The following is a 27,164-nucleotide window of genomic DNA, read 5'->3' as shown; positions in this document are numbered from 1 at the left end:
TGTCCCTATGTCTAGCTCGAACTACCATTCCGTGCTCAAAGTCTGTTAATTCCCGTCGTTGCGGTCTCAACCACGTTGCAAATCTTTTCTAATTAATCATCAGAGTACAAACAACAGGTTCGCCAAAGCGCTGTTCTTTTGCATGTGTAAGCGATGCTACCGCCATTTGCATATCGCTATCCCCTGACTTTTATCACCTCAGTACATATAGCTTCGTCTTACAGTCAAACAAATTAGTGCGTTTAAATGAAGATTAGCCATCTAGCGAGACCTACCTTGAGTGGGTTGGCGGTGAAAAACGTGACCTTGTGACCTCTCTGGAGCAGAGCTTTGGTTAAAATGTGGAAAGGCTTCTGGTGGCTGATGGATGGCGTCGGGCACACCACCAGAATCTTGGAGCTACTACACGCTTGACTCATCAGCCAAAGTAGCAGAAGTGTGGTAAGTGCTTTCTCTGCAAAAATGTTTGTTACATTTAAATGACACGTCTTAAACTTGTTTTATGAAAACAAGATTGTATAAATATTTGTAGTGTGATAAATTGTGAGAAATGTTGATATAAATGTATGTGACTAAGTTGAAATTGTGTCTAACTATGAGTCTTGCGCACACAATAGACATAGAGAAAACGATCGGTAGAACTCATATTATGACTGTACTTCGATTTCGGTTCAAATGGCTCTGAGCGCTGGGACTTAATATCTGAGGTCATCAGTCCCCTAGAACTTAGAACTACTTAAGCCTAACTAACCTAAGGACGTCACACACATCCATACCCGAGGCAGGATTCGAACCTGCGACCGCAGCAGTCACGCGGTTCCAGACTGAAGCGCCTACAACCGCTCGGTCACACCGGCCGGCTTCTTCGTCTTTTCTTCGATTATAGACTTCCCCCGCCAAGTGCATGCAGCGCCTCCAGGCGGTATTCAAACTCGCGGTGAGCAGTGATCATGTTTTGAATCATCAGTGTACCTCTGTAGTGAGAGGTGAAAGGTCAAAAGAATTACGTTGTGTTTCTTAACCAGGGAAGCAACGGCCTTGCCGCAGTGGATACACCGGTTCCCGTGAGATCACCGAAGTTAAGCGCTATCGGGCGTGGTCGACACTTGGATAGGTGACCATCCGGGCCGCCATGCACTGTTGTCATTTTTCGGGGTGCACTCAGCCTCGTGATGCCAATTGAGGAGCTACTCGACCGAATAGTAGCGGCTTCGGTCAAGAATACCATCATAACGACTGGGAGAGCGGTGTGGTGACCCCACGCCCCTTCTATCCGCATCCTCCCTCGAGGATGACACGGCGGTCGGATGGTCCCGGTAGACCATTTGTTTCCTGAAGATGGAGTGTCTTAACCAGAGATGTTGGAGTTTTATGGAAACTATCATAACTGAGATGGCCACATCTGTCACATGTATGAGCAGTTGTAACACAAACAAACGTATGGGCAGCGATTTTCGTTACCTCTAGAACCTAGTAAATCCTTTTAAAACCACGTTTTTGAGCTAGTAAAACTGCTCCGGTACCTTGTAAGGATGTATACCAAAATGCATATTTTTTTTTCTAAAACAGTTAATAGTTTAATAGAAAAAAACTGTTTCTCCCGCATTGTTTCTGTAAAAACTGAAATGGCGGCCTTCTTAAAACCCGAGCTAAAAAATCAGATCCTGGAGTGAGTTCTCGGATTTACTACCTGGGAATTTGTCACAAGTGTACAAAAAATTATTTTTGATGGATAGCGGTTTCGGGATCGAACAAAACTGCACATAAACATCCTATATCAGTATCACAAACATCAGCCACAGCTGTATTTCATTTTGCAATCAAGTACAGTTTCAGATAAACATGAGCGTATAGGAATATTGGCAATGAAATTTCCATCGCCAAGCATTAGGCAATTCGTAAAAGAAGTTTCTCTAGTTTAGTCACGAAGCAGTCAACAATACTCCGCGTTTCTTTGTTCCTGTTATGTAACGCTGTGCATAGTGGATTGAATGTTCGACGCTGCTTATCTTTTATTGCCGTACTCTATAAAAACATTCACACAACCTGTTCATGATTACAACTTACGGTTAAATAGAATATTTCATGTATTTGGAGTGATTCATTTGTTGCGTTAAATTAATGGGTTCAGTATTAGGGTTTTGCAGAGCAGGAAAGGTAGACAACTCTTGGTATACATAAAATTATACAGACATGAATGACCTAACGTGATTACACACAGAAAATTATGAAGGACATTTGAACATTTTCTTGGCCTAGTTTGTGCAGGTTAGACTCAAATTGCTTGGTCTCGTGACTGTCAATGTATCTAAGAGCATGTAATGGTTCGTCCTGTAGTTTCATTGTCGTTACTCAGAACGATGAACGTCGTGCACTAATTTTCGTGTTATAATCGTTTATTCTATTTGTGGAGTACATATAGGACAGACGAAGGTATTCTTGATGTCGAAACAAAACAAAAGAAGCTCGAATTCGAATACGAAAAGATGAAAGAGAAAATCGGTCACGTCCATCACAGAGGAATGCCCCACCACTCTCCCTTCCCCCCCCCCCCCCCCCCTATTTTCCACCATTTACCGTAACAAAGTTGGGCAAACCACGAAACGTGAATCAGTGTGGCTAGGGGAAGATATAAACACCGCTCCTCCAGAGCGCTTGTCCAGTGTCGCGAACATGAACAGTCCCCAGCGTTGACAACGTGTAGAAACATTCAGTTAACTAGTTTTCTTCTTCAAGATTTCCAGTGTTTTATTCTCAGAAATACAAGACACACAGTTAATACAGATATACAAAGGAACAAAGTTTAAACCTTTCACGGAAAGCACACGCAGATTTTACTCCATGTAGATAACAGACGTTTATGGTCTGAAACGACATCCAGCCACCGTACCAAAATAACGTTAGCGAAAAACTGTGAATGGGTGACTGACTATTGTAGACAGACCCTGTCACAAGTGGGAGGCACAGCCAACACAGTCAAGGAAACGAAGAAGAGTAACGTCAGAGGACTTCTTGAAACGAAAGAGTAAGTTCAAGACAATAACACGCATTCAAGACACACAAAATTTCGAGACATTACTGTACAACATAATTTTCTTTCTTTCGTTTGTCAGTTTTTTAAGTAATGAATTTTGAAGTATCTCAATACATGCCAACACTACGTAAACATGATAAGTAGTTCACCTGTTAGTAAAGCAAATACTTTTATTTTATCTGTGTAAAATTGCAATTTTATTTCTTATTGTTTTTGTGATACCAAATTCGATAACATTATTACGATACGGTGGCTGGATGTCGTTTCAGACCAAAAACGGCTGTTGTCCATATGGAGTAAAATCTGTGTGCGCTTCCTGTGAAAAGTTTAAACTTTATTTCATTGTATACCTGTATTAACTGCGTGTGTTGTATTTCTGAGAATAAAACACTGGAAATATTGAAGAAGAAAACTAGCTAACTCAATGTTTCTACCCGTTGTTGACGCAGGGGATTGTTCATGTTTCCGACACTGGACAACCGCTGTGCAGGAGCGGGCATAAATAATATTCAGTCAATAGAGGGTGTTACATAAAATAAAATATGTGTAAACATTGTTGTTACATTTGAAGGAGAACTCTACTGGGTAGGCCAAAGACATATTTGTTTTTGGAAGAGAGTCGAACAGTTGACATCTGTTGCTGACGAGGCAATGCACGTGTAAATGTGCACTTATCGTATCCGAAGGAAAACATGAGGCTTCGTATATGTGTGCTGGCGGTGTACTGAGATGATGGGGAAGATGTTTGCCGCCATTGATTGTTTAACACAAAATTGCCACGGAGACACTGAAAGAGAGAGAGACAAAGAGAAAGATGCCAATCTGCTACTAAAGTCACGATATCCACTTGAGTGACGCGTCTACAGAGATATGTCAAGCAATAAGCTTTTCGAAGTGTAGTTCTCAATTTTTTTAACTTATTTGATAATGATAAGTTAAAAGTTATTTCAACAAAGCCACTTTTTTTTTGTAATTTCCAAGAACGCCTGCAAGCGGAGTACTGTGTGCCCATAAACGATTACCCTAATTTCAAGATTAGATATTAAGTATATTTATGATGATAACTTTTGTTTTTTGTTACAGGTCTACCAGGGAACCCATGAAGTTTCTGTAGACCTGTATCTCATTCAACACTTTCGCCACAAGGAGAGCTGTGTGAGCTACATCGTAAAAATTGTTTCCCCCAGGAGGAGGCTCGTTGTGTTGTGTAACGCACATATCGTATCACCGACTGCTGTGCAGCGAACGTTTGTGCCCCATTACGGAAACAAAGTACCTGATGTCAAGTTAATCAGAAATGGATAGAAACTTTTTTAACTTTGGGATCGGTTCAGAAACGGACAAGCAGCAGGAGACCATCTATTTCAGAGGAGACTGTGCAGGTACTTGTAACTGCATTCACGAGGTCGCCACAGAACTGGATTAGACAATCTTCGCGGGATTTTCGAGTGCTAATTTCTACAGGCATAAAGTGGTTCGCATACGTCTTAAATTGTATACCTATAACCAGATGATCGCTCGAATCGTGAACAGTTTGCAATTTTGCGTTTTATGAAGGGTGCACATGTTAAAGTGATTTAAAAGTTGAAGTGTTTTAACAGCATTAAGTGTTAATGTGAAGTTCAAAACTTAACTAGTAGAGGCGTATGTAGTATAACATGTTTCATGTACTGTATGCAACAAACAGTTATACTGTTTTGTAAACAGGGTAAACATTTATTAACACCCTGTATATCGAAGGCGTGTTTGTCACGGAGCCAGATATCGATTTCGTTTACTGCGATGGCACAATCTGCGGAAAAGAATCATGCTCCGAGCGACTTTTTCAGTATGACATTAAAGAAATTTCTCGTATCGTGTTAATATCAAGATAAAATATAAAAGTCATTGTGATGTAACTGTGTAGATTTTAAATCGTTTCAAAGGTTTCTTTACGGATTGCAGACACATTTGATACATTCAGAGACATATATAATAAAGAATCGTTTCGAGACGTATGGTTATACATGCCAGCTGTTTTCAAAAAAGTTGCGAAAGCTATGAATGTTTCTGATAGACTTTCGTTGACAACTGAATATCTGATTACAGAGATGACTGACGCCAGTGCAGTTTCGAATAGCATTACTATCACGTTATGTGATTTGATTCCTAGACTGATTACTGTGCAAAATTCTTTAGACTTCTGTTGCTTATGCAATCTATTGCCTACTCACGACACTAGAAATTACGTGGACTGTAATGGACAGATGGGGGTCAAACTGGGTTCAAACACTAGCGATTTTAACTTCCCATTCCGATTATACTGTACCAAATGTCTGAAAAGAACCAGTATAAGAAAAAACATGTTGTTAGTTGTACTACGGTCGCAGGTTCGAATCGTGCCTCGGGCATGGATGTGTGTGATGTCCTTAGGTTAGTTAGGTTTAATTAGTTCTAAGTTCTAGGCGACTGATGACCTCAGAAGTTAAGTCGCATAATGCTCAGAGCCATTTGAACCATTTTGTTAGTTGTAAATTGACAACACAGCGGAGTACGATCTTGGTTTCCCGCTGAGTTAAAGAATATACACAGGAAAAAAACATCTTCGGAAACCGAATTAACGATTAACACTGTTGGTGTTTCCTGTGGTTTCTATCATGAGGTATGTTAATAATTATGACCGATGACAGCGTTCATAAAGGTGGCGTCAAAACGATTGTTGAAATAGTTAAACCCCACATCACAACTCTAAAATGAGGGAAAGGAAGGTTTCTCAAGAATTAAACTGAACAGATTTGGGTGTTAGGAGGTAAAGAAAGAGAGTCTAGAAAATAATTCATTGTTAAAGTGTATTCCAGGTATAAACGAACTTTAATGCCTCTTATTAAGAACTTTATCTTGTATGGAATCAAAGTAAGAACAGAAAACTGGAAGCCGTACAGTACTTTGAAGAAAGAACGATTTGACCACGAATTTTGAACCATTCAGTGTAATTCGTGTCTTCTGAGGTTCCGTCGGTTCACACGCAGGACATCGAGCGATTATGGAAATATTGGGAATCGTCTATTAAAAAAGAAGGCCGACTAGGAGACGGACAGTACAGTTTTCAGTGCCTGCACTTCCACAATTTGCGCTTACGTGGTACGGAACTTCCCTGTGGGACTTTGCCAATTTTCTTAAGGTATACAGCTACGGCAAAAAAAAAAGGACTCATACTGGCAGCGTACACATCAGGCAGATTGTACAGAACCAAGATATCGATGACGAGTAAGGTAAGCGAAATTACATTTAATGAACGATATTCAGGTATTAACAAAATCCATATCGTTCGTCTTCTGTCATTGTAGTTGCTAACGTTGTATCTGGCTCCGTGGCAGTCGCGTCATCGATATATATCGTTTGCAGCCGTCATTACTCTTTTCTAATTTTTTTTGAAGCCCACTATGATAAACCAATATTAGTTATTTCGTAGATATGTAAGGATCAATTTGCTATAGTAATGCAATTTGGCACAAACGGTTATTTTATTTCGCTTCACGAATTCTTCGTGACAATATTTAAATGTAAAAGCGATTACACTCATTTCACGGGATCTTACTAGCTGCACATTTTAATATTGCTTACAGCATTATTTTTGTGAGTTAACATAGTTGGTATATATGAATGTTCGTGTGTGTGAATGATTTTCTACTGATAAGTAACATTATAACATAAATACAATGGATACTGAATCATTGATCATACCTACAATAATCTTGCAGTTACCGTACGAATAAAATCATTGTTTTCCTTTAATTTACCGAGCGAGGTGGCGCAGTGATTAGCACACTGGACTCGCATTCGGGAGGACGACGGTTCAATCCCGCGTCCGGCCATCCTGATTTAGGTTTCCCGTGATTTCCCTAAATCGCTTCGGGCAAATGCCGGGATGGTTCCTTAGAAAGGACACGGCCGATTTCCTTCCCCATCCTTCCCTAATCGGAGCTTGTGCTCCGACTCTAATGACCTCGTTGTCGACGGGACGTTAAACAGTAATCTTCTCCTCCTCCTCTTTTAATTTCGGTTTCGTAATTGTGCACACGAAAGTAAAGTACTATTGAAAAATTTTCATGCTCGGTAAGAGAATCGTAAAGCTCTCACTGAACCGCCAACCATATGCACCTCGTCACTAGTGAGTCCTCTGGTATTATAACTGGGAAATAACTGATTCAGTCATACTTTGAAATGGTCCAAATTTGTTGGTAACGTAGTTTACCCCTATAGCGAGGACGATAATGAACAGATTGATTTCCTTACCGTAAAGGTATCCCGACATCTTTAACAACAGCTGATTACGGTTGGGAAGCGATGCGCTCGGGAAAGCGACGATCACCAGCTGCCCGGCATGGAACTCCTGCCGCTACTGCTGTTGACCTAGAGAGCCATTACTGCAGACGCGTTCCCCCACCACGTGGGTATGCGAAGGCAGTTACGCAAGTGTTTCTTTCGCGTCCGTCTGAAGCTGCAGTTTTCGCTCTTGTCGTTGCTCCTTAATTGTTGTAAAACACGCATACTGGGCAGACAAGCGGGCACCTCCCACGGTACATCGCTCTAGTACAGTGAAGCACCGCCTCCATCGTTGATACTGTGCCAATTCGACGAAGAAAAGAGTCCACGAGTATATTCACCTCTGCCTTGTGCAGTTCAAATCACTGACTGACGATTAGATACCGTTGTTGTTGTTGTGGTCTTCAGTCATGAGACTGGTTTGATGCAGCTCTCCATGCTACTCTGTCCTGTGCAAGCTTCTTCATCTCCCAGTACCCACTGCAACCTACATCCTTCTGAATCTGCTTAGTGTATTCGTCTCTTGGTCTCCCTCTACGATTTTTACCCTCCACGCTGCCCTCCAATACTAAACTGGTGATCCCTAGACGTCTCAGAATATGTCCTACCAACCGACCCCTTCTTCTAGTCAAGTTGTGCCACAAACTTCTCTTCTCTCCAGTTCTATTCAGTACCTCCTCATTAGTTATGTGATCTACCCATCTAATCTTCAGCATTCTTCCATAGCACCACATTTCGAAAGCTTCTATTCTCTTCTTGCCTAAACTATTTATTGTCCACGTTTCACTTCCATACATGGCTATACTCCATACAAATACTTTCAGAAACGACTACCTGACATTTAAATCTATACTCGATGTTAACAAATTTAATTCGACTACATTCCATTATCTTCTTTTTGCTTTTGTTGATGTTCATCTTATATCCTCCTTTCAACAGACTGTCCATTCCGTTCAGCTTATCTTCCAGGTCCTTTGCTATCTCTGACAGAAATACAATGTCGTCGGCGAACCTCAAAGTTTTTATTTCTTCTCCATGGATTTTAATACCTACTCCAAACTTTTCTTTTGTTTTCTTTATTGCTTGCTCAATATACAGATTGAATAACTCTGGGGATAGGCTACAAGACTGTCTCACTCCCTTCCCAATACCTACTGCAGCCTACATCCGTCTGAATCTGTTTAGTCTATTCATCTCTTGGTCTCCCTCTATGATTTTTACCCTCCACACTGCCCTCCAATACTAAATTGGTGATACCTTGATGCGTCAGAACATGTCCTACCAACGATCCCTTCTTCTAGTCAAGTTTGCTACAAACTTCTCTTCTCCCCAATCCTATTCAATACCTCCTCATTAGTTATGTGATCTACCCATCTAATCTTCAGGATTCTTCTGTAGCACCTCATTTCACAAGATTCTATTATCTTCTTGTCTAAACTATTTATCATTCATGTTTCACTTCCATACATGGCTATACTCCATACAAATACTTTCAGAAACGACTTCCTGACATTTAAATCTATACTCGATGTTAACAAATTTTTCTTCTTCAGAAACGCTTTCCTTGCCATTGCCAGTCTACATTTTATATCCTCTCTACTTCGACCATCATTAGTTATTTTGCTCCCCAAATAGCAAAACTCCTTTACTACTTTAAGTATCTCATTTCCTAATCTAATTCCCTCAGCCTCACCCAACTTAATTAGACTACATTCCATTATCCTCATTTTGCTTTTGTTGATGTTCATCTTATACCTTCCTTTCAAGACACTGTCCATTCCGTTCAACAGCTCTTCCAAGTCCTTTGCTGTCTCTGACAGAATTACAATTCCAGCGGCGAACCTCAAAGTTTTTATTTCTTCTCCATGGATTTTAATACCTACTCCGAACTTTTCTTTTGTTTCCTTTATTGCTTGCTCAATATACAGATTGAATAACATCGGGGATAGGCTACAACCCTGTCTCACTCCCTTCCCAACCACTGCTTCCCTTTCATACCCCTCGACTCTTATAACTGCCATATGCTTTCTGTACAAATTGCAAATAGCCTTTCGCTCCCTGTATTTTACCCCTGCAACCTTCAGAATTTGAAAGAGGGTATTCCAATCAACATTGTCAAAAGCTTTCTCTAAGTCTACAAATGCTAGAAACGTAGGTTTGCCTTTCCTTAATCTTTCTTCTAAAATAAGTCGTAGTGTCAGTATTGCCTCTCGTGTTCCAACATTTCTACGGAATCCAGACTGATCTTCCCCGAGGTCGGCTTCTATCAGTTATTCCATTCGTCTGTAAAGAATTCGCGTTAGTATTTTGCAGCTGTGACTTATTAAACTGATAGTTCGCTAATTTACACATCTGTCTACACCTGCTCACTTTGGGATTGGAATTATTATACTCTTCTTGAAGTCTGAGGGTATTAGATACCGTAGAGATACCAAAATACGGGGCTGTTACGTGTGGCTTTATTTATTTCTAAGCTTCTTTTCCGAAGTGGTAGTTATACAAGTAATAGAGGTTATATACCGGTACCGTCTTTTGTGACTGTAATAAAAGTCTTATTTAGACCATATGTATTTTTCTTCATTTTGAAGCGCCTTCGACGGTCACTACAACAACGTGGATTTTCTTACGAAATTGTTTGCCGATGATCATAAGCAATTCTCGTGTTTTAAACCTACAACTTTTTAAGAGTATTAAATAACTTTTACTACGCGCGGGGCCAAGCGTTTTCTATACGACTAAGACCGCGTGATTTAGCGCACCTGAATGTTTGACAAATCAGGAATGTGTGTGAGTGGCCCTCTGCGGTAATATCTTGCTGAATATCATGATTGGTTTTTTAAATGACTTTACTGACTTAAAGTGCTACGCAGCGTAACACTTTAAGTCATAACTCCAATGTAGATAATAATTTAAGATATAAAGCGTCTAGAGAGGTGAAGCATGTTACCGTCAAATATGGTTAGTATGTATTAATTTTACTTAGTGATTCCGATTTCCACGTGCTGTCATGTTCTTTGTTTTCTTTACAAAACTTGGATAGAATACAAAAAAGGACAGATTTCCCCAAAAAACATGTTATATTCTTACAACGCGCGCGAGATAACTCTCTTATACAAGATCCTACAAGTGTGTGGACTTTTGGAACAATTTTTATTCTAAAGGTTGCCGCAGATAAAAGTAACCCGCGTAAATATAAAGGAAATGCAGTGAAATTACAGGAATAAAGAGCTGAAATCGACCTACCATTTACTTACAATGAAAAATAGAGTGAAGAATTCAGCTATAGAGCCGGTCGAAGTGGCCGAGCGGTTCTAGGCGCTTCAGTCTGCAACCGCGCGACCGCTACCACGCAGGTTCGAATCCTGCCTCGGGCATGGATGTGTGTGATGTCCTTAGGTTAGTTAGGTTTAAGTAGTTCTAAGTTTTAGGGGACTGATGACCTCGGATGTTAAGTCCCATAGTGCTCAGAGCCATCTCTTCAGCTATAGAAGATGCTGAAAGTGACTTCAATACACAGCTGTGCACATCTAAGTATATTCAGATACATTCGTCATAAAGTGCGGGTATCGACGGCGACAACTTCACGGCTGATGCTGTCAACCAGTTCCTGTATTGTGTGTGGATTTGTTTCATATGACTTGTTCTTCAGGTGTCCTCACAGGAAAAATATCACATGTTGTTATAACTGGTGAACGTGGTGGCCATAAATGTTTGCTGGCAGTTCGTTCCTCAGTGACAACATCACGGACTTGTTCCAGGGTACCCTAGGCATGTGGCATGTTGCCCCATCTTCGTGGAAGAAGTAATATTGTCTTTCATATTCAGTGAGCTGAGCAAAAAATGTATCAAAAATTTCCATACATGCAATCGTGTTGAGGGTAGTGTCAAAGCGTTTGAGTCCAATGATGCGCGTTCCTGTTACACCGAACCAAACGCCGATTGTTTGCTGGTTGCTGACACTCAGTGTTAGGGTTCTCCGTTGCCCACTACATCGTATTCCGTGAATTCACATGACCGGAAAGAAGAAACCTTGATTCATCACTCAAGATGTAATGGAAAGGGTCTAACAAAACATCGTTAATGTTATTCACGTGCAGTAAACTACACGTTTCTGATAGTCATCCTCTCGTAATTGCTGAACAGCCGTCACACGATATGGCATCAAATTAAGACATTTTCAATATCTGCTGGCAACTCCTCCTACTTACATGGGCCAGTTGAGCCTGTTTTGGAGTAAATTTCTTTTGGCTCTGAATCATTCTTTGAAAAATGTCTACAATAACTTGTGGTATGCGAAATGCAGGAATTCTTTGACGTTTCGCATTGTTCACAGATCCGTAGGTCCGCCAGTTTTTATACAGAGTCATTAGTGCTCTCTTTTCTTGTAATTTTTGACCCTGAAAATTTCGCGAGTGTTCTTAATCGAGCCGGTTTTCACACATATTTCAGTTCTTTTTTATGTCGAGAAGCCCATTTTTCAGACCGCAAAGAGAAACGACTAAATTTACTGATGAAATAAGCTGAAATGCTGACTGAAGGAAGCTAACAATCCATTATTACATAAAACTGTCCATTGTTGTAGCTGTTCGTTTCAGAATTCGAAATATTGTACTCGCATTCAAAGCGGAAGTGGGCTAAGTTTAACTGTGCCAGCTTTTAATACGGTTCTACAAACACGAGACACAAACCACCTGTGTACGACCGTATTATTATAGTTTTATTCATAAACTAAGTAGTGTTTACCTTGTGATTCAACAGCTCTCACTCCCCCTAACTTCTGCAGTCCAACAATGTGTTGCGTGTTAAATACACTGAAGAGCCAAAGAAACTGGCACACCTGTCTAATATCGTGTAGGGCCCCCGCGAGCACGCGGAAGTGCCGCAGCACGACGTCGCATGGACTTGACTAATATCTGAAGTAATGCTGGAGCGAACTGACACCATGAATCGGTAAGAGTACGGGGGGGGGGGGGGGGGGGGAGATTTCTGAATAACACGTTGCAAGTCATCCCAGATATGCTCAATAATGTTCATGTCTGGTGAGTTTGGAGGCCAGCGGAAATGTTTAAGCTTAGCAGACTGTTCCTGGAGCCTCTCTGTGGCAATTCTGGACGTGTGGGGTGTCGCATTGACCTATTGGAATTGCACAAGTTCGTCACAATGCACAATGGACATGAATGGATACAGGTAATCAGACAGGATGCTTACGTACGTGTCATCTGCCAGCGATGGATCTATACGTATCAGGGGTCCCATATCAATCCAACTGCACATGCCCCGTACCATTACAGAGCCTCCACCACTCGAACAGTCCCCTGCTGACATGCAGGGTCCATGGATTCATGAAGTTGTCGCCATTCCCCGTAAAAGTCCATCCGTACGATACAATCTGAAACGAGACTCGCCCGTCCAGGTAACATGTTTCCAGTCATCAACAGTCCAATGTCGATGTTAACGAGCCCAGGTGAGGTATAAAAGTTTGTGTCGTGCAATCATCAAGGATACACGAGTGGACCTTTGGCACCGAAAGCCCATTCGATGATGGTTCGCACGTTGATCCTTACTGAAGGCCCACCATTGAAATGTACAACAATTTGAGGAAGAGTTACACTGCCGTTAGCTCGAACGATTCTCTTCAGTCGTCGTTGGTCCCGTTCTTGCAGGATCTTCTCCCGGGCGCAGCGATGTCAGGGACTGATGATTTACCGGGTTCCTGATATTCACGGTACACTCATGAAATGGCCGTTCATACGGGAAAATACTCACTTCATCACTACCTCGGAGATGCTGTGTCCCATCACTCTCGCGCCGACTATAACACCACGTGCCATTGTAGCAGCAGTACAACTGCGCCAGACACTTGTCTTATATAGGCGTTGCCGACCGCAGAGCCGTATTCTGCCTGTTTACATATCACTGTATTTGAATACGCATGCCTGTACCAGTTCCTTTGGCGCGTCAGTGTAATTAAAGGGCCGGCCGAAGTGGCCGTGCGGTTAAAGGCGCTGCAGTCTGGAACCGCAAGACCGCTACGGTCGCTCAAAACACTGGTTTCAAGACAAAGAAATATTGTCCCGCGATAATAAGCAATATGATGTGCTGGGTTGCCGGAGGAAGGATAGCGCATTAATGTTGCCGTTATAGTGGCGGAATTATCAGTTCAACTGGTGGCTGTCTGGAGAATCTAAAGCTGCGAGTAGCAGATTACGTAACAGTAACACGAGATAGTGGAGCGCTCATAAAGCTGTCAAAGGAGGTAAGATCACGAGTAGATACAATTAAAAAATAGTCTTTAATTACAAAAAAATGGCTCTGAGCACTATGGGACTCAACTGCTGAGGTCATTAGTCCCCTAGAACTTAGAACTAGTTAAACCTAACTAACCTAAGGACATCACAAACATCCATGCCTGAGGCAGGATTCGAACCCCCGACTGTAGCGGTTGCGCGGTTCCAGACTGTAGCGCCTAGAACCGCTCGGCCACCCCGGCCGGCGAATGGCTTTCAAGTGAAGATAAATTTGTAAATGAATATTTAGATTCCGAAATGAAGCACGTGGTTTAGCAATCTGTCATTGAGATATTTTCATAGAGGTGTTGTTTAGGAGAAGCTTTTAATACAGAGTGAAAACAGCTAAAGACAATGGTGGGCAAATGTTCAAATGTGTGTGAATTCTTAAGGGACCAAACTACTGAGGTCATCGGTCCCTAGTCTTACATACTACTTACACTAACTTAAACGAAATTAAGCTAAGAACAACACACACACAAACACACACACACACACCGATGTCCGAGGGAGGACTCGAACCTCCGACGGGAGGGGCCGCCCAATCCGTGACATGGCGCCCAAGACCGCACGGCCACTCAGGGCGGCAATGGTGGACAAAGATCTGCCGCAGTGGCGTCACAGGTCCCTGAAATTGAACAAGAGCTAGGGAAAGTTAAGTATTGTGCAAATGATTCTTCGCCCACTGTTAACAGAGTCAATAAAAATATTTGTCCTATGTCTTATGGTCAAGGGTAAGGTAAATGGGCGATTAGAAATGGAAACTATCGTCTGACCGTGTGTTGCATAGTTTAGGGGTAGTGCCCCTATTGTCATCCATTCTATCGGACGAAAACATACTTAAGCATAGACAAGTTCAAGTATTCATTCCTATCATGCTCATCAAGGCCTTTAAAAATGTACTATCCAGGACACGGACTGATAAACAAGAAATTGATAGGCTTTATCGAAGGGGATGGCGGCTTTTTGGGCCACTGAGGCAGCAGAGAACTGCAAGATTATGCTCAATTTCAGGGAACATTCTTATTAAAGTATTGGTCTGAGTGACTGCAGGAAAGACAGGTAGGAGATATTTAACCTACATCCCTTTAACGGCAGACAGGATACACTCCGAATTTTTAAAGGAAACAAAATTCCGGGACGAACCTATATCTAATCAGGACGTTCGCATAATTTTTAACACCAAACTGTCAATGGATCTCTGGGGTAAATCAGTACACCAACTTTCGTCACGTATGTCAGTGCTGGATTCTCTTGACCTCATAAAAGAAGATTCAAGAGCAAACAACCACAACAACAGTGTGGCACAATCTTCTACATCGTGGGTGCAGTGGTACAACCACAGCGACACAGGAGACAATAGAGCACCTGCTATAAAACAGCCAGCACTTTCTCCTCACTAAATTTATGACACATAGATCGCAGAACACCTGAGTTAAAGAAAAGAAAGCGATGTGACAACCGGTATTCCCCAGGATATTACGTAAATGTAAACTGTGACTCATAAGAACCGTAAGAACCATTTTTTGACTCATCAGTCTTTTGATTGATTTGATGCATCCTTCCGTGAATTCTTCTCATGAGCCAACCTTTTTGCCTCAGAATTGCACTGGCAGCCTACTCCCCAATTATTCGCTGGATGGATTCCAACCTCTGTCTTCCCTTACGGTTTTTATCGTCTACATCTCCCTGTAGTACCAAGTAATTTATCCCCTCTTGTCTTAACAGGTCCTATCACTTTGTCCCTAAGTCTCTCCTCTCTCATTCACCCATAACTATTTCTTCTACTCCCCCTACAACCGCATTCCAATGCTTCATGTACATTAGGTTTTCATCTCCCTTTACATACTGAGTTACCTCTTCATTGTTCTCATGTAATTGCTTTATCTCTTCGTCTTATGCTGCATGTGTACCTGCACTACTGTTCTCAATGTCGTTGATGCTGATGCGAACAATACTATCACAGAACTGTTCACAGTAAGTCAGTGCCTGCCCTATCTTCCTATTCATAACGAATCCTACTCTTGTTAGTCCATGTACTCCTGCTGTTGATATTACCGTCTACTCATCTGACAAGATATTCTTGTCTTCTTTCCATTTCTTTTCACTTCTAGATTGAGCTTCAGCATTCCCTTTTCAGATTTTCCAGATTTCCTACCTCGTTTAAACTTATGACACTCCAATTTCCGACTAGTCGTTGGTTATTCCATGCTTTTCTCATGGTCACCTTTCCAATGGCAGTCCCCTACCGAAAATCCAAGTGGGTCACTAGTCCAATCTAGAGCTCATTATAACACTTTCACTTATGGACCCATGTATTGTGGGTGCACATTACTTGTCTGTAATGTAGTGGTTTCCATAGACTTCTGCATCCTCATGTCGTTGATCATTGCTGATTCTTCCACTTTTTAAGGACAGTTTACCAGCTCAAGAACAGGTGAGTGCCCTGCACCCCTTTCAACTCCTCCACCCACTTTGACAAGATCGTTGGCAGAGGAGTCGTCGGACGCCATGTAAGTAGGCTGTTTAGGTTTTTATGTTGGTAACGCCATGTAGCGCTCTATATGAAAATCACTGGCTGTGCTGTGTGCAGTCTGTGGCTAGTTTGCATTGTTGTCTGCCATTGTAGTGTTGGGCAGCTGGATGTTAACAGCGCGCAGCGTTGCGCAGTTGGAGGTGAGCCGCCAGCAGTGGTGAATGTGGAGAGAGAGATGGCGGAATTTTGAGAGCGGACGATCTGGACGTGTGTCCATCAGAAAGAGTAAATTTGTAATATCGGATATCATGGACTGATATATATATTATGACTTTTGAACACTATTAAGGTAAATACATTGTTTGTTCTCTATCAAAATCTTTCTTTTGCTTATTATGCCTATTAGTAGTTAGTGCCTTCAGTAGTTTGAATCTTTTATTTAGCTGGCAGCAGTGGCGCTCGCTGTATTGAGTAGTTCGAGTAACGAAGATTTTTGTGAGGTAAATGATTTGTGAAACGTATAGGTTAATTTAGTCAGGGCCATTCTCTTGTAGGGATTATTGAAAGTCAGATTGCGTTGCGCCAAAAAATATTGTGTGTCATTTTAAGCAGTCATGTATAATTTTTCTAAGGGGACGTTTCACATGGCGACCCTTAGCCGAGGATACCTCACTGGAATCTTCTGATTTTTTCTTGTAGTTTGTGTAATTAGTGTAGTTTTTGTTTATTGCTAGCGCGTAATTGTAGAGAGAATCTTCTTTGTAGTTGTAGTTTTTCATTGTTGTACAGTAAAACAGTTGTGGCATACATGTAGATTTGCACCAAGTATTTCGCAGCTGCGCTTGCAATTAACTAGAGATTATTTTCAGTGTTATGCCAATGTTTTTTTCTTATTTTGCTCTTCAAATCGTGCTTTTCTGTGTTATCGTGTGAAATATTTTGACAATAATGGCGTGTGAAAAACGTAATACTAGGCTCCAAAGTAAACTAAGAAATGACAGTGAAGACGAAGGCAGTGTGTTAGCGCCACCGTGTAATGAATGAACTAATGTTCAAAGTAGTAATTTGGTAATTGTGCATAGGGAAATGGAGCGGGCTGCAAATAATGGTGTAGACAGTGAAACAATTAGTGAACAGGGAAGCATTATCGATCGATCGGTCGGCAACAGCTCACCTCAGGAATCCGAAATGACAGGACGCGATCTTGCAAATACTGTATATTCAGGTTTTGCGTCCTCACCGTTTTCTCAAATAAGTCAAGACACATTCTCTGCTTTTCAAAATGCGAATATTGCCGGTTCAAATGCACTGCCGAATAGCACTGAGGAACATGTTTCAGACACCAGTGCATTGTTATTACAGTTAATGCAACAAATGGCACAAAGGCTACAAAAGTTAGACACAACGCTCGAACAAAATCAGAAACAAATGGGACAAAATCTTCAAAAGTTAGACACGATGGAACAAAATCAGAGACAAACACAGCAACAGCTTCAAAAGTTAGACTCATTGGAACAAACGCTTGAACAAACACGTGAAGGTTTAACTGCTGAGTTACTTAAAATCGAATCGAAATGTCAAAAAGTCTGTAATGACGTAAAAACACAAATTTGTGAGCATTTTCAACCTATTTTTTCACGTCATTACATAATCACGAAGCAGCCATAAAAGAACTGCAAACTATTGTTCATGAGAATCACGACACCTTGCAAGCTAAAATTGACTCAGTTGCATCTGCCGATTCGGTTACTCAACTTGCAAAAACTCAGGAAAACTTAAAGGACACAGTAGATACGATTTCAACACAAAAGGACACTCTGAAACTTGGTTCATAAAAACACACTGAGGAAATCTGTTCACTGTAGCTGAACTTTCGGATCAATTCACCAACTTATCTACAAAGGTAGATGATGATCTGAATGACACAAGACCCGTAGCCTTCACTGACACAGAAGAGTATGAACAAATTAGAAAATTCAATCAAAATCAAACCCAAATCAATACACAGTACAAAAGAGAAATCCAGGAAGTACAAGATCAGTTGACACAGGTAATACAAGAATTACATATTTCAGAGGACACTCGCGCTCCAATACAGGAAGAGGGACATGGAAATACGGAACAGCCACTAAATAATAACACGAGGCACTTCGGAAATTATAAAAGAAATTGGCAAGGTATACCGAATTTTGAGATGGAACCGCCGAAACGAAGTAACAATGACCAACATGCGACTCGCCGACATGATGATTTTGACTATAAGCTGTTTATTACTACACGTAAATTCAAAACATTTAAGAATTCCGGCAACAATATTCATCCACAAGCGTGGCTTCATCAAATCTCTCATTGTTTTCCTTCCAACTTGTCATTAGAGCACAGATTAGAATTTATGTGTGGCTATTTAGAGAATGAACCAGCTGTAAGAACGCGATCGGTCATTCACGATTGTCACAGTGAAGAAGAATTTTATCATGCCTTCCTCTCAGCATATTGGTCTCAAGCTACACAAGACCGAGTAAAACATAACACCATAATGATGAAACATTTCGAACAGTCTGAATTTTCCAGTCTTGTGAAATATTTTGACGAGATGTTGCACAAGAATCAGTACCTGTCAAACCCATACAGCCCCTCAGAACTCATCCGCATTTGCTTAATCAAATTGCCTGAACATTTACGACATATTATTTTGGCAGGACGTTGCAAAGACGACATTGAAGCTTTTCAGGGACTCTTACAAGAATTTGAAATCGACACTGACAATCTCGGGACGCGAAAACAGGAACACAACAATTACAGGTCACATCCGTCACAATTCCGTGATGACAGAAATAATAAATGGACACGACAAGGCTATTCTTACAACGTAAATCGTGACCAAAACAGACACCACCCGTATGACAACCATTGGCAGAGTAGTAATAATTACAGGGAAAGATCACCTCTCTGCAGTAATGACTATCACAGAGACAATCAGAGAAACAGACAATATGGAAACCAAAATAATTATTATTAAGGGAGACAGAATAACTTCAGACGCAACGGTCCAGGGCGCAGTTACGATCCAGGGAGAAATTCTCCACCACGTGACCAACAAAAAAGAAACTATGTAAACTACCGACAAAACGACAGACCTGAATTTCATCAGAACTGCCGGGATTCAAACAGAGCAGAGCACTCGCGACGAGTTGAATTTGTAGAAGTTAGATTTCCAAATCCCAATAACGACGCGCGCGAACCAAGAGACAGACAATGACTTGCACCGCAGGCAGCCTCGTGCGCCAGCTGGCTCAGAGAATAATAACATAGACGCTAACCTTGAGAAAAATTTTAGCACTCCTCACCGACGTATACCGCATGATAATTGCATTCAAGTTGAACCTCTGCGTACTAGGAAGAGTAAAGGGTTGCACCACATTTCACATGTAAAACCATTTATTGATAGATAATCTGCTTTCTAACTTAGTCTTTGGCATAAAATGTTTCACTTCACGCTACTAGTACAATTTGTCACACTGAGAAACTGTTAACATGCAACAATGTTTTGAAGTTAACTATCCAGTCTAGAACCTAAGGAACATATTTAGACAGTTTTTACGAGTGCATTGTTATAGTGAACGGACGACACAGTGTTATTGTGTGTGTACATTCTTGCTTGTTAGTTGCATGATTACGTAATGACTACAAGGCTCACATAATTAGAACATGTACCAGTACTGCTAATGAGATTTTAATATAACATTTTGGTTTACTTGAAAATATATTTTGGATTTAAAGTACTTTCTGAGAGATACCAGATGACACAGTGGTTAGTTTATTTGACAGCTACACGATTATATCATGACGCTACTAATGAGTGACAGAATTTATATTATTGCTTTTGCGCTGTATCTGTTTTATATCTGCACGGTTTTTCTGAATTCTTCTGGAAAGTAATACGTGTTTTAGTAGTAACTTTTATGGTATAGCTACAATGAGACAGCCTTTTCCATAGCACAACAATACGTTACAGCACAGTACTTTCTTCATCACGGCAATAAGCGTAATAACTAAGATATCTATACGCAAAGCATTTCAGTTTTTTTATGAGGAGGAGAGTACATTGACTTCAGCAGAACTTTGCTTACAGAGGACGATAACTACGACAGTTCCACAGAATTATCTTACAGCAAGACGCACATTTAGCGCTACAGGACATGCATTTGAGTGATAAATTTTGTACTTAAAACATTTATTTTTAAAGATTTTTGAATTACAATGATACAAAGGTTTTCCATGATACATTTCATTCCATTGCTGTAATCTGTAACACCTGAGGTTATAATTACATTAATCCTCAGAGGGGTACACACTTTCTTTGTGTACCATGTGTGTAGCAAGCACAAGGAGCCCTAGCTAATATGATATTTGCTTATACAACTTTAAGCATCGGTACTATATTTCTCCAACATAGAATTACACAGCTACCTGATTATTTAACAGAGAAACAAACATTTCTTTTACTACGTCAGTGACAGATGTTTACGCAGTCACACAGTTGGATAACTTCACACTTATGAAACTGTATTTTGTATGTACTTTGTGAACTCTTCATATTTTTTCAGAACCATTGTGATACTATGAGAGCTTTGAATGATGTGTTTGGTACGGGATCATAATTTAAAGTACGTTTGAGGTAGATGACACTATTTAAATGAGCAGAGGATTTTTTTTAGGTTTTGAAATTATTTGAGGAAGCTGCGACGATTTTGAGATTTGACTGAGGTGTTATGATGTTACTATAACGATGACAATGTGTATTATGCTGTTGAGGTATGTTTATGATCAATAAGCTGATGCTATATGAGGAATTTGATTATGTTATGTATTTATTATGATGAAATATAGAAGAAGTGTCTACGAATATGTATATGTGTAATAAAGTAAGGAATAATGAGTAGTGGTTAGGGACTCTGGTTTGTGAAAACGGATGTTGGAAACCAAGAATCGTACTTTAAGAGTTATGAGATGTGTGTACATGCGTGAATGTTTCACAATGCCAGTGAAAATTTTTTGGACACTGTTATATTAATAGGATTTTGTTTCTACACATTTGTGAAGTGAATTCTTGACCTGTGAAATTTTTTGTATGAGACTGTCACTGTAGTGCAAACTGCTGTCGTAAATATTTCGATAAGAAAGCCAAGTGACCTTGACGTAATGCACTGTAGGCTCCCAGCTGCGTGACAGTCACCTGGAAAAAAACCACTAGTGTGTGCCTTTCAGAGGCACAGGTGGAGAAAAAAGGAGACCATTATCCTCGCTATTGACATTTCTTTGTAGAAACCATCACAAATACGACATGCTCAAACTTGAAAACATATGATTACACTGTGGAGCTCTTAATTTATGATATTTACTAAAAAGCCTAATGAAATGGTGAGAAACATTTTACATCTATTGTCTTTCTAGTTGAGAGATTGCTCATTTTGTTTAATATTTAGTTTCTAGTAGCACTGTAGCATTGGTTAAAATAAAATTTTATAGATGTACTAATATAAATATTTTATGCCTACAGATCCAGTAAATAATAACTTTATGATCTACATAAAAAAGCAAAAAAAACGAGGGAGCACAAAAAGACATTTCCCCTCACAGGAAATGCATACATAATTTTTGTCAATGACTGGTAACTTTTTAGTAGTGCAAGTTAAGGTGATACATCACTCTAGTGTTAAGATCTGAAATAGGTATTAGACATTTCATATCTTTACTGAAATATTCTTTCTGCTTGAGCTTTATCACGTTTAGGTATAAGTTATTGCATTTGTTGCTGCTGTTTGCCAGGAATAGTTCTACTGAATTTTACATTGTATTAAGCTAGTTTTACTACTGATTTATCTCTCTTGTTGCTGCACATTGGCTCATATTAGTTGTAATATTGCATTTGCTTTGCTAATTTAGATATACTGCTGCTTGCTTTGCCAATTTCCTTTTTTTTGCCATTGCTGTTTTTGTTAATTTGTTATGTGCTGCTGCATTTCCTTGTCCCTTGGTATATATATCTGAGCTCAGTAGATTTAAGTTAGCTTAAGAGGGGGTAGACTATATAGGAAACTAACTATTAGGAATAGGGAAAGAATGCATTGAGAAGTTATATGAAAAAGATTTGGGCAAAAATGAGTATTGTACAATGATACACTGAAAACGAACCCTGCCCTTTCCTCCTGTGTTATTCTGTTGTGTTTGTGTACCCTTGTGTATTTGTATTTTTCCTGTCTTTATGTGTTTAGCTGATGAGAGTTATGTTGTAGAATTTTTCTAATATTATGTTATTTACTTTGTAAAGATGTTTAGACTTTATTTATCTGTTCTGTTTTGTTGCTCATGTGTGAAGTTGATGTTTCAAAAGTTATTATGATCTTTTATGTATGTACTTATGTCATAATTCCTGTAACACTGATGTATATGTTATTTCGATTCTTTTGTAAAGCCCGTATTACTACAAATGTTATCTGTATTGTTATGTTCTTTGATGATGTATTTTGTACCTTTGTTACTGTATTCTCATGTTATAAAAATGTAATTGACACCAGTTCATCAAATTAAGTAACTTGTAAGCATTCATTTCACTGCACATACTTCTGTTGGTCATAGTATATGCACAATATGTGAAAAAAGAGGACTGTTAGTGTTTGGACGTGCGTTAATAATTCAGCAAGGGACTGATTAAGAGCATTGGTGGTTCTAAGGACCATTCCAAAAACTTTGTGCGTGCACAAGTGGTGGTTTATGGACTTGCTATATTCTCCGCAAGACTCTTCGATGGTGATTGTGCACCTGCACAGTCGCAACAGATGGCTGCTGGCCGTCTCTACAAGGACTACAGTGGGTCTGCATCTTTGATGGCCCACCAATACCATTATTTCTACAAGGACTGCACTGGGTCTGCACCTCCGGTCGCCCACCAATACCATAATCACTACCAGGACTACAGTGGGTCTGCTCTGTGATGGCCTACCTACCAATATTCTTCAAAACTTCGACTGACTCTGCAGTGGGTTTGCTATGTTGTGGCCCATTACCTGTCTGCATGTCAAGAGTCAGCACTGTCTTTCCGTTGGAAGGACAAGACTGCATGGAAATCCACTACTTCCGTGTGCATTTTCTTTTACTGCTCAGACTTCATGAAAAAAAAGAACACTGTAATTTTACTGTGATGAATGATCAGGACTGTCTTTATGGACTGTGAGAAAATTTTAGCTTTTGACCAACATTGTATCAATAAGTGTGTGCATTTGATTTCTTTGTTATTGTAATTGTGAAAAAATTTTAACAAATATGTATTGGCCAGTGCCCAAAACAATTTGTAAACAATTTTTTGTTGGGAGCTTGGGGGCTATGTAAGTAGGCTGTTTAGGTTTTCTTATTGGTAACGCCATGTAGCGCTCTATATGAAAATCACTGGCTGTACTGTGTGCAGTCTGTGGCTAGTTTGCATTGTTGTCTGCCATTGTAGTGTTGGGCAGCTGGATGTTAACAGCGCGTAGCGTTGCGCAGTTGGAGGTGAGCCGCCAGCAGTGGTGGATGTGGGGAGAGAGATGGCAGAATTTTGAGAGCAGACGATCTGGACGTGTGTCTATCAGAAAGAGTAAATTTGTAATATTAGATATCATGGACTGATATATATATATTATGACTTTTGAACACTATTAAGGTAAATACATTGTTTGTTCTCTATCAAAATCTTTCTTTTGCTAACTATGCCTGTCAGTAGTTAGTGCCTTCACTAGTTTGAATCTTTTATTTAGCTGGCAGTAGTGGTGCTCGCTGTATTGAGTAGTTCGAGTAACGAAGATTTTTGTAAGGTAAGTGATTTGTGAAACGTGTAGGTTAATTTAGTCAGGGCCATTCTCTTGTAGGGATTATTGAAAGTCAGATTGCGTTGCGCTAAAAAATATTGTGTGTCATTTTAAGCACAGTCATGTATAATTTTTCTAAGGGGGCGTTTCAGCCATTGCTGATGATTCAAAAATCCTAGAAGTGGCAGTGTTCAAATCTGGGGCTGTGGACATTTTGCTTACTAGTGAAGGACGTTACCCCACTATCAACCGCAAATGCTTAATCATAATAAAAGTTTATATGAGGTGGAAGTGCATACCTGTACTATTACAGGAATCTGACAAACCCAGCATCTGCTTACAAATATAACTGAAGTGGCAGGTGAGCCACACCTGTCCAATACGGTGTCAACAAACCAGACATTGTCACATTAATCCCTCACATGATGAGCATGGAATGGATTGGGGACAACATAGAGAATCTAACAAATATGCTAAATTATAATGATGATGTAGATATCATGAAAAAATTAGCTGCAGATCAGTTTAAATGCAGCAATCGGACTAAAGAGATTGTACAAGCTACTATACCTGCATTAGTAGGAGGTACACCCACTAACATTGTGAGTGATGCCTGTGCTATGCTAAGCATTATGTCAACTATTTTATACAATAAAATACGCAATGTTACAAAAGTGCCCTCATATCCTCTCCAGAACTGTAGAATCATGGAAGCCATTGGCTTTAGATTGCGCAGTGTCAAGATATAGGCACAGGTAGATATAAGGTTAGGAAATGAAGTGACCAAATGACCATTATTAATCACCAATGAACTGGTAGTTGAATGTATTTTGGGCAGTGCAGTTCATGACAGAAGGTTACAATTACAGACGCCTCTTGAGGCAAATGTTAACTGAAAGTGGATTGCCAAGGAATTATAATTTATCTAGTAAAGACAAAAGTATACTATGGTACATGCTGTCAAGGGTTAAAAGTAAAGTTGATTAAAACCAAGACAGCACCAACCTGCAGCACATCTGTACAAATTAGTTAGGTTGAAGATATTGAGAACCATATAATGGTCAAAGTACCGAGTCATTAGAACGAACTGAATTTAAAAAATTGTTATTTCAAGTATATGTGCATGTATTTAGTAAAAAACTTGGTATCATAAACACTTACTTTTCCATACAGAAGTCCACACTAATGAGATTTATTGCCATGATACATATTCCATAACATGCTATAAAAGAGCAGCAGTTAATAGTGAAATAAAACAGATGCTTGAGTGGCTTCTATGTCATTCTAGTGTACTCTGCTATTAGCTTTGGAAAAAACTGGATGCAGTGTTCGCTTGATTTTGGATGTGAGGGCAACTACCAACTCTGTACGAATTTGTCCAGAGAATTTTGATGAACAATTACAGAAATATTGTGGGGTTTAATTTCTCGTTGGCACTGATTTTCGAAGCTCATACTGGCAGGTAAGTCTCATCAAGGAGTACAGGAAATACACTGCACTTATTTATAGTGGAAGAAACTACCAGACCCATATGCTGCCATTTGGCTTAAATGTGAGTTCAGGATTATTTATAAACACATTAGATGCAGTATTAGGATCAGAACTGCTTCACCGAGTTACACTGTATACTCATCATATACTAAAGGCTATTCAGATAACGGAAGAACATATGGAACTGCAAGAAACGATGCTACACAAATTCTTAGATGCAGAAGTGACAGACAATTTGGAAAAGACTACATTTGTCACAAAAAAGATTAAATTTCTTGGTCACATTATTACCTCTACTGGAATAACACCTGAACAGGTAAGGTTAGTTTCATCAAAAATTTTCCACACCCTTTCACTAAGAAACAGCGCAAGACGTTCTTTGGCTTAAGCTCATTTTTCGTGGGTGTTTGCGCAGTCACCTTTTAAAAGTACAAAGTTACTAAATCTTTTGAAGAAAAATGAACTGTGCGTATGAATGAGTGACTGTGAGACTGGTTGTAATGCAGTAAGACAGGCTTTAGTAAAGTTTGGCACTCCACATCATCCTGATATGTCTAAGTATTTCTGTTTAGCTACTGATGTGTTACTTACTGGACTAGGAACTTTTTTATTTCAGCTTCGCGAGGAAGAAGGAAATTGAGATATTCAAGTCAAAAGTTTTGCTAGTCCCGCATCATCTGTATGTGGACACTCACACTTTGCTGCTGAATTGAAAACATTAGCAGTGGTTTGAGTGTTCAGAAAATTCAACTGTTATATTTATGGAAAAATGTTGAACTCTGTTGTCACTATGAGTCATAGAGCTTTCTCATGTCAGCTCTGCTTAGTTTGATGGTCTTTGCTTCTTCAGTGAAACAATTTTGAAGTTATTTACGTATCTGGAACACACAAATTTGTAGCAGATGGACTGCCAAGATTACCACAAGCCTTGTCAGACTACACCGCGTTAACTGAATAAACATCTCCTATTGAATACTGTTAATGCAAGATTGTAGTTACCACCATTATTACTCAAACATGTGCAGAAACATAGCTGATTTGCAAACTGCAGATAATTTTGTCAGAAGGGAAAAAACATTACTGTGACGAATTTCCATTAGACAAACTGAAACAGGACTATAATACAGAATGAGGTCCTGTTCTATAGACTCAGTCCTAAGTCTGACACTTGGTGTGCTTGCATTCCTAGCACATATGAAGATACATTAATATGGTATCTACATAATGCTTGGGACATAATGGCATGTCTAATTGTATACAGAAGATTAATTTATACTTCTCTTTTCCAAACACAAGAATATTAACACAACAACAGCTAAAAACATTGCCTATTTGTCAAAAATCTAAACCTACCAATAAATCCCATCACACAACGTTAGACCCACCACAACAACACAACCAGTCCTTACAGTCTGCATGAAAATTATAGGATATTCCCTTCTGTGAGGAGTGAACTTAAGTATGTCGTATCCTTATATGATGTAGTCACCAAGTACGAGTATGTTACGTCATGCGCTACAATGTCTACAATAGCAGCTCCAATTATCAAGAGAATAGTTCACAAACTTGCTGCACTGCTACTAGACAGAGATAATTTCATGTTTTCATTCTGCAGGAAATCCACGTGAATGTGTCTTAAAAGAATTTAACAGATTCATTAGGACTTATGCACACAATCGTCAAATGAAATTTGGAAATCTTTGAACAAGTATTAAACAACCTGCCTC

The 27,164-nt window shown here is 39.8% G+C and overlaps 1 protein-coding gene across 1 annotated transcript in view; it reads right to left on the bottom strand.

The window, feature by feature from the left end:
- Window positions 1–7,423, bottom strand: part of LOC124594891 (UDP-glucosyltransferase 2-like) — a 100,414-nt gene extending 92,991 nt beyond the window's left edge. Inside the window, exons 1-2 of the mRNA XM_047133364.1 lie at window positions 7,310–7,423; window positions 276–454 (exon numbers count right to left, since the gene is read on the bottom strand). Of these exons, the coding sequence (XP_046989320.1) occupies window positions 276–454; window positions 7,310–7,328 (198 nt within the window). The 5' untranslated portion in view covers window positions 7,329–7,423. The remainder of the gene's footprint in view (window positions 1–275; window positions 455–7,309) is intronic.
- Between the last annotated feature and the right edge of the window lie 19,741 nt (window positions 7,424–27,164).

This window comes from Schistocerca americana, chromosome 2, assembly GCF_021461395.2.
Source record: "Schistocerca americana isolate TAMUIC-IGC-003095 chromosome 2, iqSchAmer2.1, whole genome shotgun sequence".
NCBI classification, from domain to species: domain Eukaryota; kingdom Metazoa; phylum Arthropoda; class Insecta; order Orthoptera; family Acrididae; genus Schistocerca; species Schistocerca americana.
The sequence above is the reverse complement of the archived record's forward strand: the minus strand, read 5'-3'. Positions and strand labels throughout refer to the sequence as shown.